Source organism: Mesocricetus auratus, unplaced genomic scaffold, assembly GCF_017639785.1.
Source record: "Mesocricetus auratus isolate SY011 unplaced genomic scaffold, BCM_Maur_2.0 Super-Scaffold_100014, whole genome shotgun sequence".
In the NCBI taxonomy this organism is placed as follows: Eukaryota; Metazoa; Chordata; class Mammalia; order Rodentia; family Cricetidae; genus Mesocricetus; species Mesocricetus auratus.
In genome coordinates this window covers 40,774,531-40,787,450 of record NW_024429197.1, presented here as the reverse complement: position 1 = coordinate 40,787,450, position 12,920 = coordinate 40,774,531, and the positions used below count along the sequence as shown (strand labels likewise).

The 12,920-nt window shown below is 40.0% G+C and overlaps 1 protein-coding gene across 1 annotated transcript; it reads left to right on the top strand.

The window, feature by feature from the left end:
• The first annotated feature begins 1,133 nt into the window (after nucleotides 1-1,133).
• On the top strand, nucleotides 1,134-12,417 carry Usp1 (ubiquitin specific peptidase 1). Its single transcript, XM_005074321.4, has 9 exons — nucleotides 1,134-1,268; nucleotides 3,288-3,526; nucleotides 4,775-4,895; nucleotides 5,401-5,505; nucleotides 6,259-6,419; nucleotides 7,821-8,509; nucleotides 9,122-9,292; nucleotides 9,832-10,033; nucleotides 10,956-12,417. Exons 2-9 carry the CDS (start codon nucleotides 3,357-3,359, stop codon nucleotides 11,686-11,688), a joined length of 2,352 nt encoding a protein of 783 aa, XP_005074378.2. The 5' UTR covers nucleotides 1,134-1,268; nucleotides 3,288-3,356; the 3' UTR covers nucleotides 11,689-12,417.
• Nucleotides 12,418-12,920: the final 503 nt, after the last annotated feature.

The window sequence follows — 12,920 nt, the reverse complement described above, 5'->3', positions numbered from 1 at the left end:
AGACCAGACTGTAAACTAAAACTCCACCCGCGGCTCTAGGGCAGTGCTTGCTTTTATCCGACGGCCTGGGACTGCGCCGCGGCTTCGGCTGTAAACTGGCCGCCCAGCAAGCGCGGAGCCGCCGGCGAGCCCGTCAGCCATTTTCCCAGGCTCTCAGGCAACCCAGCCAGAAAGCGCACTCATTTAAAAAAAAAAAAAAAAAAAAAGAAGGGAGGCGGCGACCCCGGAGGGTGTGGCTCCTGGGCCAGGCCCCGTGCAGAGCCGCCTCCCAGTGCTAACAAAACGTAAAGCGGAACTCTAACCGCCGGCAGCTAAAGCGCGCCCTGGAGCGCCAATGAGCGCGGGAAGAGGCGCCCCGGGACGCCGCTCGCCCAACCACGGCGGGCTGAGCCTCGCTCCCTCGACTTTTTTATTGGGCCGCCTGTATCTCTGCCTGCTAATTGGCTTTTTGTGTAGGTACTTCTGATTGGCTCTTCCTGGTGGGGCGGGGGGCTGAGGTTTTGGAAACTGTTCACCCTGGATTGGCGCATTTGAGCACCTGAGGAAGGGGCTTGTCCCAGCCACTCCCTGTCCCATCTCCCGACCCGTAAGCTCCCTCCCCTTCAACTCGCGAGTACGAATGTTTAAAAAGAATTAAAAAAAAAAAAAAAAGAAGTGGGCGTGAGCGAGCTCCAGCGCGCCAGCCCGGCCTCCTGCGCAGCGCGCGCCTCTGCGAGGACCCGCGCGAGCTGCCCGCGCCGCTGCCTGCGCTGTTTGAACTGCAGAACCCGTTAGGCCCTGGGAGGAACTACCGTTCCAGCCGGTTCCGGAGGCGAGCGTGCGGGCGGCGAGGGGCGGTCGCGCGGCGGCTCGCGCCTTTCGCGTCTCTGCAGCGTGGAGAGGAGAACCGGCACTTTCCGAGGACGCCACCTCCAGCCGCGACGCTGGCGCGGGCGGGGGTTCACTCGCGGGGGTCCTGAGACTAAGGAAAACGCGCCAAGTTCCCGTCGGTGGCCGAGCGGGGACCCTGCGGCTCGGGAGCGCCGCCACCGCTGTGCGCCCGGAGCCTTCCCGGCGGGGCTGCGCCGGGGATGTAGTGGGGCGGCGGCGGGCAGGAGCGAGCGGCGGCCCGGCTCCCGCTCCGCGGACGAATGGTCACTCCCCCGCGGGAGGCACCCACCAGCGATCCCTCTCCCGGGACGGCGGCGGAGCTCACCTGTCGCGCCCGCACTCTGCCCGGCTGGTCTCCCCGGCGGCGGCGCCGCGGACTCGCTCAGGGCCATGACTGGGTAAGGAGGGTCGGGGGTTCGGGGCAGGTGCGGACCGTGGAGAGGGGGCTCCCCCAGCGAGGCCCGGGCTGCGCTGCGCTGCGGGGGACGGGGACGGCGACGGCGTGCGCGGCGACCCCGGGCGGCCACCCGGCAGCCTGTGCTCCTCTCTCTGCCCGCGCCTTTCGTAACGCGGGCGCTGGCCGGGAGGAGAGATGTTTGCGATAGCTGTGTCCTGGGTCAGGGTTTGCGAAATTTTACCGCGCATTTTCTTGACAAGAGTTTCCCCAGAAGTGTGAACGGCGCCACGTGTCTTAACCCTGCGCCCAAGAGCTAGTCTTTATTGTTTCACATCTTTCTTGAAAACAGTTGAGTCTTGTCATTTTATACAGATTTGAAAAGTAATGGGGCTGGGTTCACGGTGTCATTTGGTCGAGGTTTACCGTCAAGTTCCTTACACAAAGCTTGGTCTATATAGTTCGGGAGAAACGTTTTTGACTGAAAAGCCCCTACATAGAAGGGACGGTGAGAGCCTAAGAACCTGGAAAGTGTCACGCTCTCGGCGACCCGTCAGTGCTGGCTGGCTGGTTGTTTGCCGGGGCCGGCAGGGGATGCTTGGCCGGGGTGGTGGCCCGCTATTTCAGCTGGCTGGATCACTTTTTCCTTCTCTTATTGGCTACCAGGAAGACACCTTTCCTGAGTCATTAATGCTCTGACAGTTTAGCGAAGGCTGATTTATTACAACATGACCTTTTTTATTGTTAAATAATAGTAGCAGCTTATTCATAATGTTTCATCTGGAACATTAAGGGGCCAGGAGACAGAATTTAAGTTGTGGAAAAGATGGGAAAATCTATATGCTATTCAGTTCTTCCTGAGTTGGTTTCCAGAAATGGGTTGACTGCAGTGTACACCGGAGTGAAATGTTTGGGGGTAGAATTTGAATTTTTGTGTATCTCAATTTACTACTCAGATACCTACATTTGAAATTCGTCTGTATTTTAGGGATATTGGGATAAAAGGATATTTTTATTCTAGATGTCCCAAAAAAATAGACTTCTATAAAGTATCACAAATATTGTATCTTTTTTCTTCTATTTTGAAGTTTTACCTTGAAACAGGTAGAAAGGTTCTTGTTCAGTGCAGTTTTAGTTATTTTTGTTTGTTTTGGTTTTTCGAGACAGGGTTTCTCTGTATTGCTTTGGAGCCTGTCCTTCAACTTGCTCTGTAGACCAGGCTGGCCTCGAACTCACAGAGATCCCGTTTGCCACTTCCCGCTCTAGCTGGGACTAAAGGCATGCACTACGATCGCCCAGCCACATCCCTGTTGTTTATTTTACAATTAAAGACGGTTGTTCGGCTACCATTTTTTAAAAATGATAATTGGTGATTTTGTGTAACCCTGCTTTTTCTAAAAAACGGTTTGTGTTTATGGGTGTGCACACAAGGGGCAGAGCGCCCTTCGGAAGCTGAGTAAACCCAGGCTGTCAGGCGCAGCAGAAAGTGTCCTCACCCACTGCGCCATTTCACCAGCACTGAGTTTTCACCTAATTCCAGGGCTTTATTGTGTTCTAGATGGGCATATTTTGTGATGTGGCCCTGAATGTATATATACTAAAGTAGTAAGAGTTTAGTAGTTTCTCTTTAAGAAAGTTAGACAGTGTAGCTTCATTTAATCCTGCAGTTGTCAATTTGTGGGTTGCAACCCCTTTGGGGTCAAACGGCCCTTTCACTGGGGTTGTATATCAGAGATCTTGCATATCAGACGTTTACATTATGATTGGTAACAGCAAAATTACAGTTTTGAAGTAGAAACAAGATAATTTTGTAGTTGCATCACCACACGAAGAAGTGTATTCAAGGGTCACAGCATTAGTTAGGCCGAGAACCAATGATGTAAACAATAAAAACCTAAGTGTCTGCTGTCAGACATCAGGGTTAAATAGGATGTCCTGATTTGACCAGCCTCTTGATTAATTCTGTCACCTGTACTCGATAACTGAGAACTAATGACATCTTTTTTGTGTGTGTGATTAACAGATATAATTGGTGATTACAGCTGCCTTCTATAAGTTACTTCTCGTCAACTCCTTGAAATTTTAAAAGAAAATGCCTGGTGTCATACCTAGTGAAAGTAATGGGCTTTCAAAAGGTAGTCCTTCGAAGAAAAACAGACTTTCTCTGAAGTTTTTTCAGAAAAAGGAAACTAAAAGAGCTTTAGATTTCACCGATTCTCAAGAAAATGAAGAAAAGGCTTCTGAATATAGAGGGTCTGAAATGTATGTATCTTATTTTAAATGTATCTCTGTACTTTATTCTGAATCAGTGAAGGAACATTGAACTTGGGTTGAATTTGTACTTAGTGAGACCAGAATTAAAGTGTCCCGGTGGTTCCTCATAGGATCACAAGCACAGTGTTAACTTACTAACATTGATATCAGTGTTGTGAGTGATCGAGACTACCAGGCAATTATCCACTGAAAGTTTCAGCTTATGCTTGACATCTTGCAGGGCATTTGTGTAAGAACAGGGCTTTCTTTGGTTGGTTCAGAAGACTTGACAGTTATACTCCAAAACTACTCAGAAGCAGGAGAGTTGCAAATTATATTGAAACTGGATTTTAAAAATGGCTTTAATGCACATAAATTCTTTAGTCACTAAAAAGAGAAAGATAAGGAGAGAAGAAATGCACATGAAGTAAAAATGAGTCCAGTCACAAAGGATACAAAGCTAATTCTAGTCTAAACTATGTTTTCCTCTTTTTATGGTGGATAACTGCACAAAAAATGTAATTGATGGTTTGAAATGGAACTCCATAGCTTCAGAATGGCTGTCCTTTAGGCCTGGACAAGTATTTGTTTGAGTGGCTACATTACTTTAACTGCACGATGTTTTAATTTGAATTCATTATAATATAAATTTTTTAAATTAAAAAAATAAATAATAAAAGCGAATATTCTAAATTGCTCTAGCTGGAGTCTATCTATAGTTGGGCAGTCTGTTGGGTAACTAAAGTAGATTTTACCCCATGTTCTCCCAGTGATTGTTTAGGGTTGGGTATAACTCAGTGATCTGGGTTCAATCCTAAGCACCAAAGGTTGAAAAAAGATGACCTATTTAAGTAAGGAGAAGCAGTATAATTCTCTTCATAGACTTCTACACCTTTACAAACAGGACCTTAGTATAATTTTCTTAACGAGTGTTGCTAATTATTAGCTTATTTCCAGGTTTACATTCAGAATTAAACTGATTAAAATGTCATAGTAGGTGAAAGGAACCACCATATCCGTTCATTTACTTTTGTGGGATTACATCCTCTTAAGGGAATTATTTTGAGGTTTGTGGTAACGGTACGTTTTAGAATCTCTTAGGGGTTCATGTTAATGTTTTGAATCTGTCATGTTATATGTTTGAATCTGTCACCTGACTGTTCACGCCATACCCCCTTTGTAAAAACCCTAAACTTAGGGCAGTAGCATTTCCACCTTAATGTCTCTTTATATCTTTTCTTCCCTGTATTTTAATAGTGACCAAGTTGTTCCTGCTGCACAGTCCTCACCAATAAACTGTGAGAAGAAAGAAAACTTGTTACCATTTGTGGGATTGAATAATCTTGGCAATACTTGCTATCTCAATAGTATTCTTCAGGTAAAATGATGTAATGGTTAATGTTTCTGAAATTTTTATATTATTGAATGGCCTCGTCTATGCTTTATCTTTTTTGTAAACAAACCAAATTAGGCTATAATACTCTAAACTGCACATTCCTAAACTTCTTATGGGGTAAGAAAAAAACGGTGAAATATTAAAATTGGTTAGATTGGTTAAGAAGAATATGCCAAACCATTTTTTTTCTTCTGCTTCATCCTGGTGCTATGTCCACTTTAAAACTTTTGTCATTTTGTAGCCCTTAAAATTTTTTGTTTGCTTTTTTTGCTCTTGTAATCTTAATCTTATTAATATATCTACCTAGGTTCAGAGCTAACTGCTACTGAGGGAACAGTGGGTTAGTACTGGTGGAGTAGAGAACAAGTTTTGATAAGGGTCTTAATGGCTAACTTTTAGGTAATGTGCATTGAAAATGCCCTACAGAAGGTGTTAGTGATTTTAGGTGTATTGTTTGCTCAGTATTTAGACAATGTCACTTTTGCAGGTGTTATACTTTTGTCCTGGTTTTAAGTCTGGAGTGAAGCACTTATTCAATATTATTTCAAGGAAGAAGGAAGCTCTGAAGGATGACTCTAATCAGAAAGATAAGGTAAAAAGATAACAGAAATTAATTTAAAAAGTGAAATAAGCATGGTGGTACATATCTTTAAATTCCAGCATTTGGAAGGCAAACACAAGTGGATTTCTGAGGCTGAGCCCAAAGCTGGTTTGTCCCTATAGTGATTTCTTGGCCAGACATGGCTATACTGTGAGACCTACAAAAAACATCTCACACAAACAAGAAAGTAATGGGAAGAGTTACACTGATTTGTTAAATAAAAGGTTAATAGATCAAGAGAGTTCAGGACAATGGTGACAGATTATTTCTGATAATTATAAACAAGAATTAAGCTTTTTGGGACTTTATCGTCAGTATGTCCTATTCTTTCTTGGGTTTTTGAGACGGGGTTTCTCTGTAGCTTTGTGTCCTGGAACTAGCTCTTGTAGACCAGGCTGGTCTTGAACTCACAGAGATCCGCCTGCCTCTGCCTCCCGGGTGCTGGGATTAAAGGTGTGAGCCATCACTGCCCAGCTAAAGTCAGTCTTGTATAGAGGTTTTTTTTCCTATTTTATTTTTTAAGCATTGTTTACTAGTCAAGTGAAATTTTATCACTGAACCATAACCCTAGCCCCAACTGCAAATAAATACATTAAAAGAAAATAGATTAGAAAGTCAATTTCCATTTAGGAAGCAGCTGGAAAAACTCTGTATGCTTAATAGAATTTTTGTTGTACTGAAATCAGTGAGACTAAGAAGTATAGAGGGACTTGTTTAATGTTTATAATTTTTTTTTCTTGATAGGGAAGCTGCAGAGAAGATTCTCTGGCGAGTTATGAGCTTATATGCAGTTTACAGTCCTTAATAATGTCTGTTGAACAGCTTCAGGCTAGTTTTCTTTTAAATCCAGAGAAATATACAGATGAACTTGCTACACAGCCACGACGACTGCTTAACACACTCAGGTATAGTCTCTAACACATCTCACAAGTCTTTATCTACTTGTTTCTGTCTTTAGATGAGAGTAATATAGGAATAAATAGGAATAAATGGCAAGAAAATGAAGTTGTAGGCTTATAACCTTTTATGTCCCAGAGACTTTGAAAAAAATTTTAAAATAAATGATACTAGTTAGATTCAAATTTATGTTAGTTTACATTCTTTACTCAGATCTTCCTGATGTGAATTAATAAATTTTCTGTCAAAAGTTTAATGTGTGATTATAAGATACTGCCCCTGTGTTGATGATTCATATTTTTAATTATGTTCTATATTGTACTCTGGTGGTAAAGCCCAGGTATTTATATATTACTCATTTTTGTGGTACTGAGGATTGAACCCAGGCTTTGTACATGTTTGAGCATATACTGTATCATTGACCAGCACCCATATTGTTATTTGAAAATGAAAATACCTGTGGTGATTTATTATTTATGATTTATTAAATCTTGCTGAGGATTCAGAAAGCAAAGTCAGCACACACCTTTAATTCCTAGGACTCAGGATTAAGAGGTAGACTGATCTCTGTGAGTTCAAGGCCACCCAGATCTACACAAGATTGATCCAGTCATAAAGAGAAACAGCTCACATAAAGATGATCTCAGCACCTGGGTTCACACACCTTTAATCCCAGCACTAGAGGGGTATAAAAGATGGGAGCAGGGTCTTCAGTAGTCAGTATAAGGCATTTATTCTCCAGCCACATTAAGGATAGGAATGCCCCAGCCCTCTCTGGTATCTTGACTGCTTTTGCTTCCCTGGTCTTCAGGTTGAACCCCAATATGTCTCTGGGTTTTTTATTTTTAGTGTTACAAATACCAGAATTCCTAAACATTATGATCCTACAAATTTCAGATTAGAAGTTGTAGGTCTGTATACAAAATGTGTCATGCATAAAACTGCAGGTTCTAAATCCTTAATATATGTGCTTAAAAATAAACACACATATATGTATAATAACATTGAAAAAATTTCATAATGAAACCTTAACAAAAGTTTATTTTTGTTAAGAGACATTATAAAAAGTGGCCAAGAGTTAATTGTGGACCCTCTTTGCATTTTTTAAGACCCTCTTAGGCAAGTTATTTAACCTTGTGACATCTGTTAGTGAGGAATACACGGCACTTTTAATAAAACCTGATATGGTAAAACACTGTCAGCATTAGTTATTTGTAATATTTACAAGAGGGTCATAGTATTGTGATTATAAGAAATATGGTAAAATTGATTTTTACTTTCAACTGTAAATTTAGGTAAGAGGTTTCAAATTAGAATACTTTTGGATATTTAAAACAGTTGATGGAAAAATTTTCTTTTATGTTTCATATAAAACCAGAATTAGCTAAAATGAGCACTTGTTTTCGTAGGGAACTCAACCCTATGTATGAAGGATACCTGCAGCATGATGCACAGGAAGTGCTACAGTGCATTTTGGGAAATATTCAAGAGACATGCCAGCTCCTTAAAAAAGAAGAAGTGAAAACCTTTGCTGAAGTATCTACTAAGGTAGAAGAAAAACCTTATCAGAAAGAGGAAATAAGTGGAGTTAACAGCACAGAGACTGAAAGTGGGAAGGATTTGGAGGACTCTAAAGAAAAACTCCCAAAAGGAAACTGGAAAAGGAAGAGCGACAGTGAGTCTGGTAACATGAAGAAAAAAGTTAAACTGTCCAAGGACTCCCAGGCATTGGAAGAGAACCAGAGACAAACTAGATCAAAAAGAAAAGCTACTGGTGACACATTAGAGATTTCTCCTAAAATCATCCCCACGTGTGTTTCTGAAAATGAGAGTGCAAGACCCTCTCAAAAGAAATCAAAAGTTAAAATAAATTGGTTAAAGTCTGCAACTAAGCAACCCAGCATTCTTTCTAAGTTCTGTAGTCTGGGGAAAATAACAACAAACCAGCGATCCAGAGGACAGCCTAGAGAAAATGAGTGTGGCCTTGAAGAGGACTTAGGGAAGCACCAGAGTGACCCCACAGCTAATGGTGGTATACTGGAGTCTCCAGGAGGTGTTGCACCCGCGAACGTTAGTGAAGTGAAGCCCATAAACAAAGGTCAGTGTAGTGACTAGGTTGACAAGTTAGATCTTCATAGCTATAGAAATATACAATATTTGAGATTTTGTTTTTGAGATGGTAATTTACCATTGGATGTCAACTGTAATGTTTATTCTTGAGTGTGTGAGCATGTGTTATATAATACTCTTGTTATTAGATGTTAGGGTGATTTTGCTTGATAGTTTCTAAATTTGGGGAGTTCAGTACATTTTCAATGGAAAAGCTATGGTTTTTTTCCCTCTCCCATAAAAGGGCACAATTCAGTGAATCTTAGTTGAGATTTTGTTTATACATGTACGCATCTAAGGGAAAATCTGTAGTTAATGTGGTTGGTGATTGTGCCAATTTTTTTTCTTTCTCTGAAGCAGTTCTAAGGACATGTCTTTGGGAAATGAGGGGAAGACTCAGCTGACTTTATTCTAAGGATAGTAATTTCTATTGAAAATGTTTTTGGTAGTGATTACATTTCATGAATAAGGCATTGCATAACTAGATGTGAAAATGGGTGTTGTAATCATGATAAAACTTTATTTCAATGGGAATTTGATGAATTGGACTATACTATACTGAAAAACCTATGTAGACTTAATTTTCCTGTTTTCATTTTAGGTGCAGAACATATTGGTTTTGAACTCGTAGAGAAATTATTTCAAGGCCAGCTAGTATTAAGGACTCGCTGTTTGGAATGTGAAAGCTTAACAGAAAGAAGAGAAGATTTTCAGGATATTAGTGTCCCAGTACAAGAAGATGAGCTTTCTAAAGTTGAGGAGAGCTCTGAAAGTAAGCAAATGGGAGTGTGTGGATCATGGGATAGTTAGTTTTCTCTGGAACAGTGTAGTATCCTTGCAGTATAACATACAGCCTTCCTGTTCTCTTGTGCCACTTGTTAATTCGATTTATGAAATTATAGCATTTTAATGTAAGATGTTGGGATGCAAAAATGAAATACTTTAACATTTGAAACTTTAATATTTTGGTAACTGGGATCATTTTAAAGTTAATATTTGAACCCCTGTTATGATCTGTATAAACAAAGTGTAAATTAAACGTGTGGGATGTCCAGTGTCCTGAGGAATCACGAGGCTGGCTGTACCTGAACATACTGTCAGTTGACTTATAGTAATGCCTGGGCTGATTTGGCGTTTGCTGTCCCTAACATCTCTATGCTAATGATATTTAGAAGACATGTATATGTACATACATGTAAAAGAAATCTTAGATGTTGGGGATGGGTTATTTGAAACTGAATTGCACATGGAAACTTGTTTAACTTGTGGATGTCTGAAAGATATTTATGAGTGAAAAATTCTGTTTTATAGTTTCTCCAGAACCAAAAACAGAAATGAAGACCTTGAGATGGGCAATTTCACAATTTGCTTCAGTGGAGAGAATTGTAGGGGAAGATAAATATTTCTGTGAAAATTGCCATCATTATACGGAAGCAGAGCGAAGTCTCTTATTTGATAAAATGCCAGAGGTTATCACTATTCATCTCAAGTGCTTTGCTGCTAGTGGCTTGGAGTGAGTATTGTGAATAAACTGAGGGAAACAGGAGCTTTGCTACAGTGCTGTGTGAAGTGGAGGAATCTTTAATGTTCCTTTTAAGTCCTGCCTCCTTCCCTTGTCTGAGACAGGGTTTCACTGTTACAGCCATGGCTGCTGCAACATGCAGCTGTTCTCTTGCCACAGACGCTGAAGCTTGAGCTAGAGGTGCAAGCCACCAGATGCCATCCTTTTTTATGAGAGGACAGCAATGAAAGATTTCAGTTTTAAGTCAAGTTAGGAATCCAACTCATCTCTGAGAACTTTGGGAAATGTTATAGTTGAGAATTTATCCAAAAGCTATTGAAAATAGATATAAAACTGGATATTTTAGATAAGCTGTCTATTTTGACATGCTATTGTAGACTTGTGGTTTTTTCATTTATCTATTGACTTGTTTGAAATTAACACGAGAGCATCCTCACATGTCATCAAAAAGATATATGGTCTTTTCTTTAGTCATCTTAATATGTATTACTTGAACCAAAATTAAAATATAGAGAATTTTGGTTTCAAAAGTTTGGTCTTTTAAAATGCTTATTTCCTTATGTTACAAATCTAATAAAAGAATGAAGATGGAGAAAATATACTTTCCACAGAAACACCCTAGTATCAGTTATTTAAGCTTTTATTGTTTTTAAAGAGGGTCCACTGTGTAGCTCTGGCTGGCCTGGAATTGTTGTGTAGACCAGGTTGGTCATGAGCTCAAGGGATCCACCTGCCTCTGCTTCCCAAGTGCCAGGATTGACAGTGTGCACTATTATATGTAGGTTCTATTTTGAGGTCTTATTTGTTTTTGCCCATAACTAAAATGTTAAGGACTTCTTATTTGTTTTCACATTATGTGTAAAATTTTACATTTAAAACACAATTATAGGAAACCTTTTTTTTCTTTCCAAAGGTTTGACTGTTATGGTGGTGGACTTTCCAAGATCAACACTCCTTTATTGACACCTCTTAAACTGTCACTGGAAGAATGGAGCACAAAGCCAACCAATGACAGCTATGGATTATTTGCGGTTGTGATGCACAGTGGCATTACCATTAGCAGTGGGCACTATACCGCCTCTGTTAAAGTCACCGACCTTAGCAGTCTAGAACTAGATAAAGGGAATTTTGTGGTGGACCAGGTGTGTGACATAGGTAAGCCAGAGCCACTGAATGAGGAGGAAGCAAGGGGAATGGCTGAAAATTACGATGATGAAGTGTCAATTAGAGTTGGTGGAAATGCCCAGCCAAGTAAAGTTTTGAACAAAAAAAATGTAGAAGCTGTTGGACTTCTTGGAGGACAAAAGAGCAAAGCAGATTATGAGCTGTTCAACAAAGCGTCCAATCCTGATAAGGTTGCCGGGACAGCATTTGCTGAAAATAGAAATTCTGAAACTAATGATACTAATGGGACTCACGAATCTGACAGGAACAAGGAATCCAGTGACCAAACAGGCATTAACATGAATGGATTTGAGAACAAAATTTCTTATGTAGTACAAAGCTTAAAGGAGTACGAGGGGAAGTGGTTGCTCTTTGATGATTCTGAAGTAAAAGTTACAGAAGAGAAGGACTTTTTGAATTCTCTTTCCCCTTCCACATCTCCTACATCTACTCCCTACTTGCTATTTTATAAGAAATTATAGTGAGTATATTTTCTTTGTGTATATATTAAACAGACCTGGACAAACATTGGTAAAGTTCATTACACCTAAGAGTCTTTATCTTTGAAGCTATTGAATATTGGTCTCTCTAGGCTTTTATATAGTGAGATTTTAAATACCGAAAACCATGTTAATTTTTAGAATCATTTTCCTTAGTAGAGACTAGTGGTGCATAAGCTTCTGAGAACAAACTTGTATAGGTACTAAATAATCCAAAATGGAAGCTTAGAAGCAGTAAACATTTTTGGATTTACACGATCTTTTGTGTTTGCTTTTTAAAATAAAGTGCTTGTATTTGTATTCTCCATATTTTGGAGTAATTATCTGCTTGATGTTTATAGGTCTGGCTTTTTCACCTGAGAAACAGAATCTCATTCAGTATATTTAGTTTTATAATAGTCATGGAGCCAAATCTTTGGGCTATATCACAGGCACAAAGTCCAGAATGTGTATATTCACGATGGTGTATATTTTGTGCCTTGAATAACTTTGTAAAGTGTCTCAGAAAACCTGGCAGTCCCTTCGATCTTCATAAGAACTTTTTATGTATTTATGAAGATGACTGTACTTTAGTCAATCATTTGGACATGACTAATTTGTATCTCTTCCTACTCACTCTGCACGATCTGTATATAGTACATCAACTTAGAGGTGTGACCTTTAACTTTTTTTTAAAAACGGGAGGTCAATAAAATTTAAGCTGTTTAACAACCATGTATACAAATGTGTGATTTTTTAATGCATATTTTTAATCAGTGGAGTTCTATTAAAGACAAATATGTACATACAAGATAGACTAATCATGCATAATTACCTTCAATACTCAATTTCTGGCAGTGGAGAGCAGAAGTGAAAACATTTTCAGAGGATAAACTACTTTAGTCCACCCAAGTTGTCTTAGTTTTTTAAGACACTGACACACAGAAGCTTGGTTAAGTTTTAAGTCGCTTGTTTTAGGACTACAAGGGACACTCTTGCATTAATCTCTTCTTAGAAATGAGTAAGTATATAAATGCTATTGGAATAACATTTCATTTCGATAGGAAAGACTGTTTATTCCACTAACATTCTCCCACAGATGGTGTGATAGAAATTAAGTCATGAGTCTCCTTGCCTTCCCTTTAATTTAGAATCACTGGGAAATCTTGAAAATAACTATCCTGTGCTATCAATTAGAGCTGTAGAGATTTCTCAGGCGGTGGCGATTTTAGAAA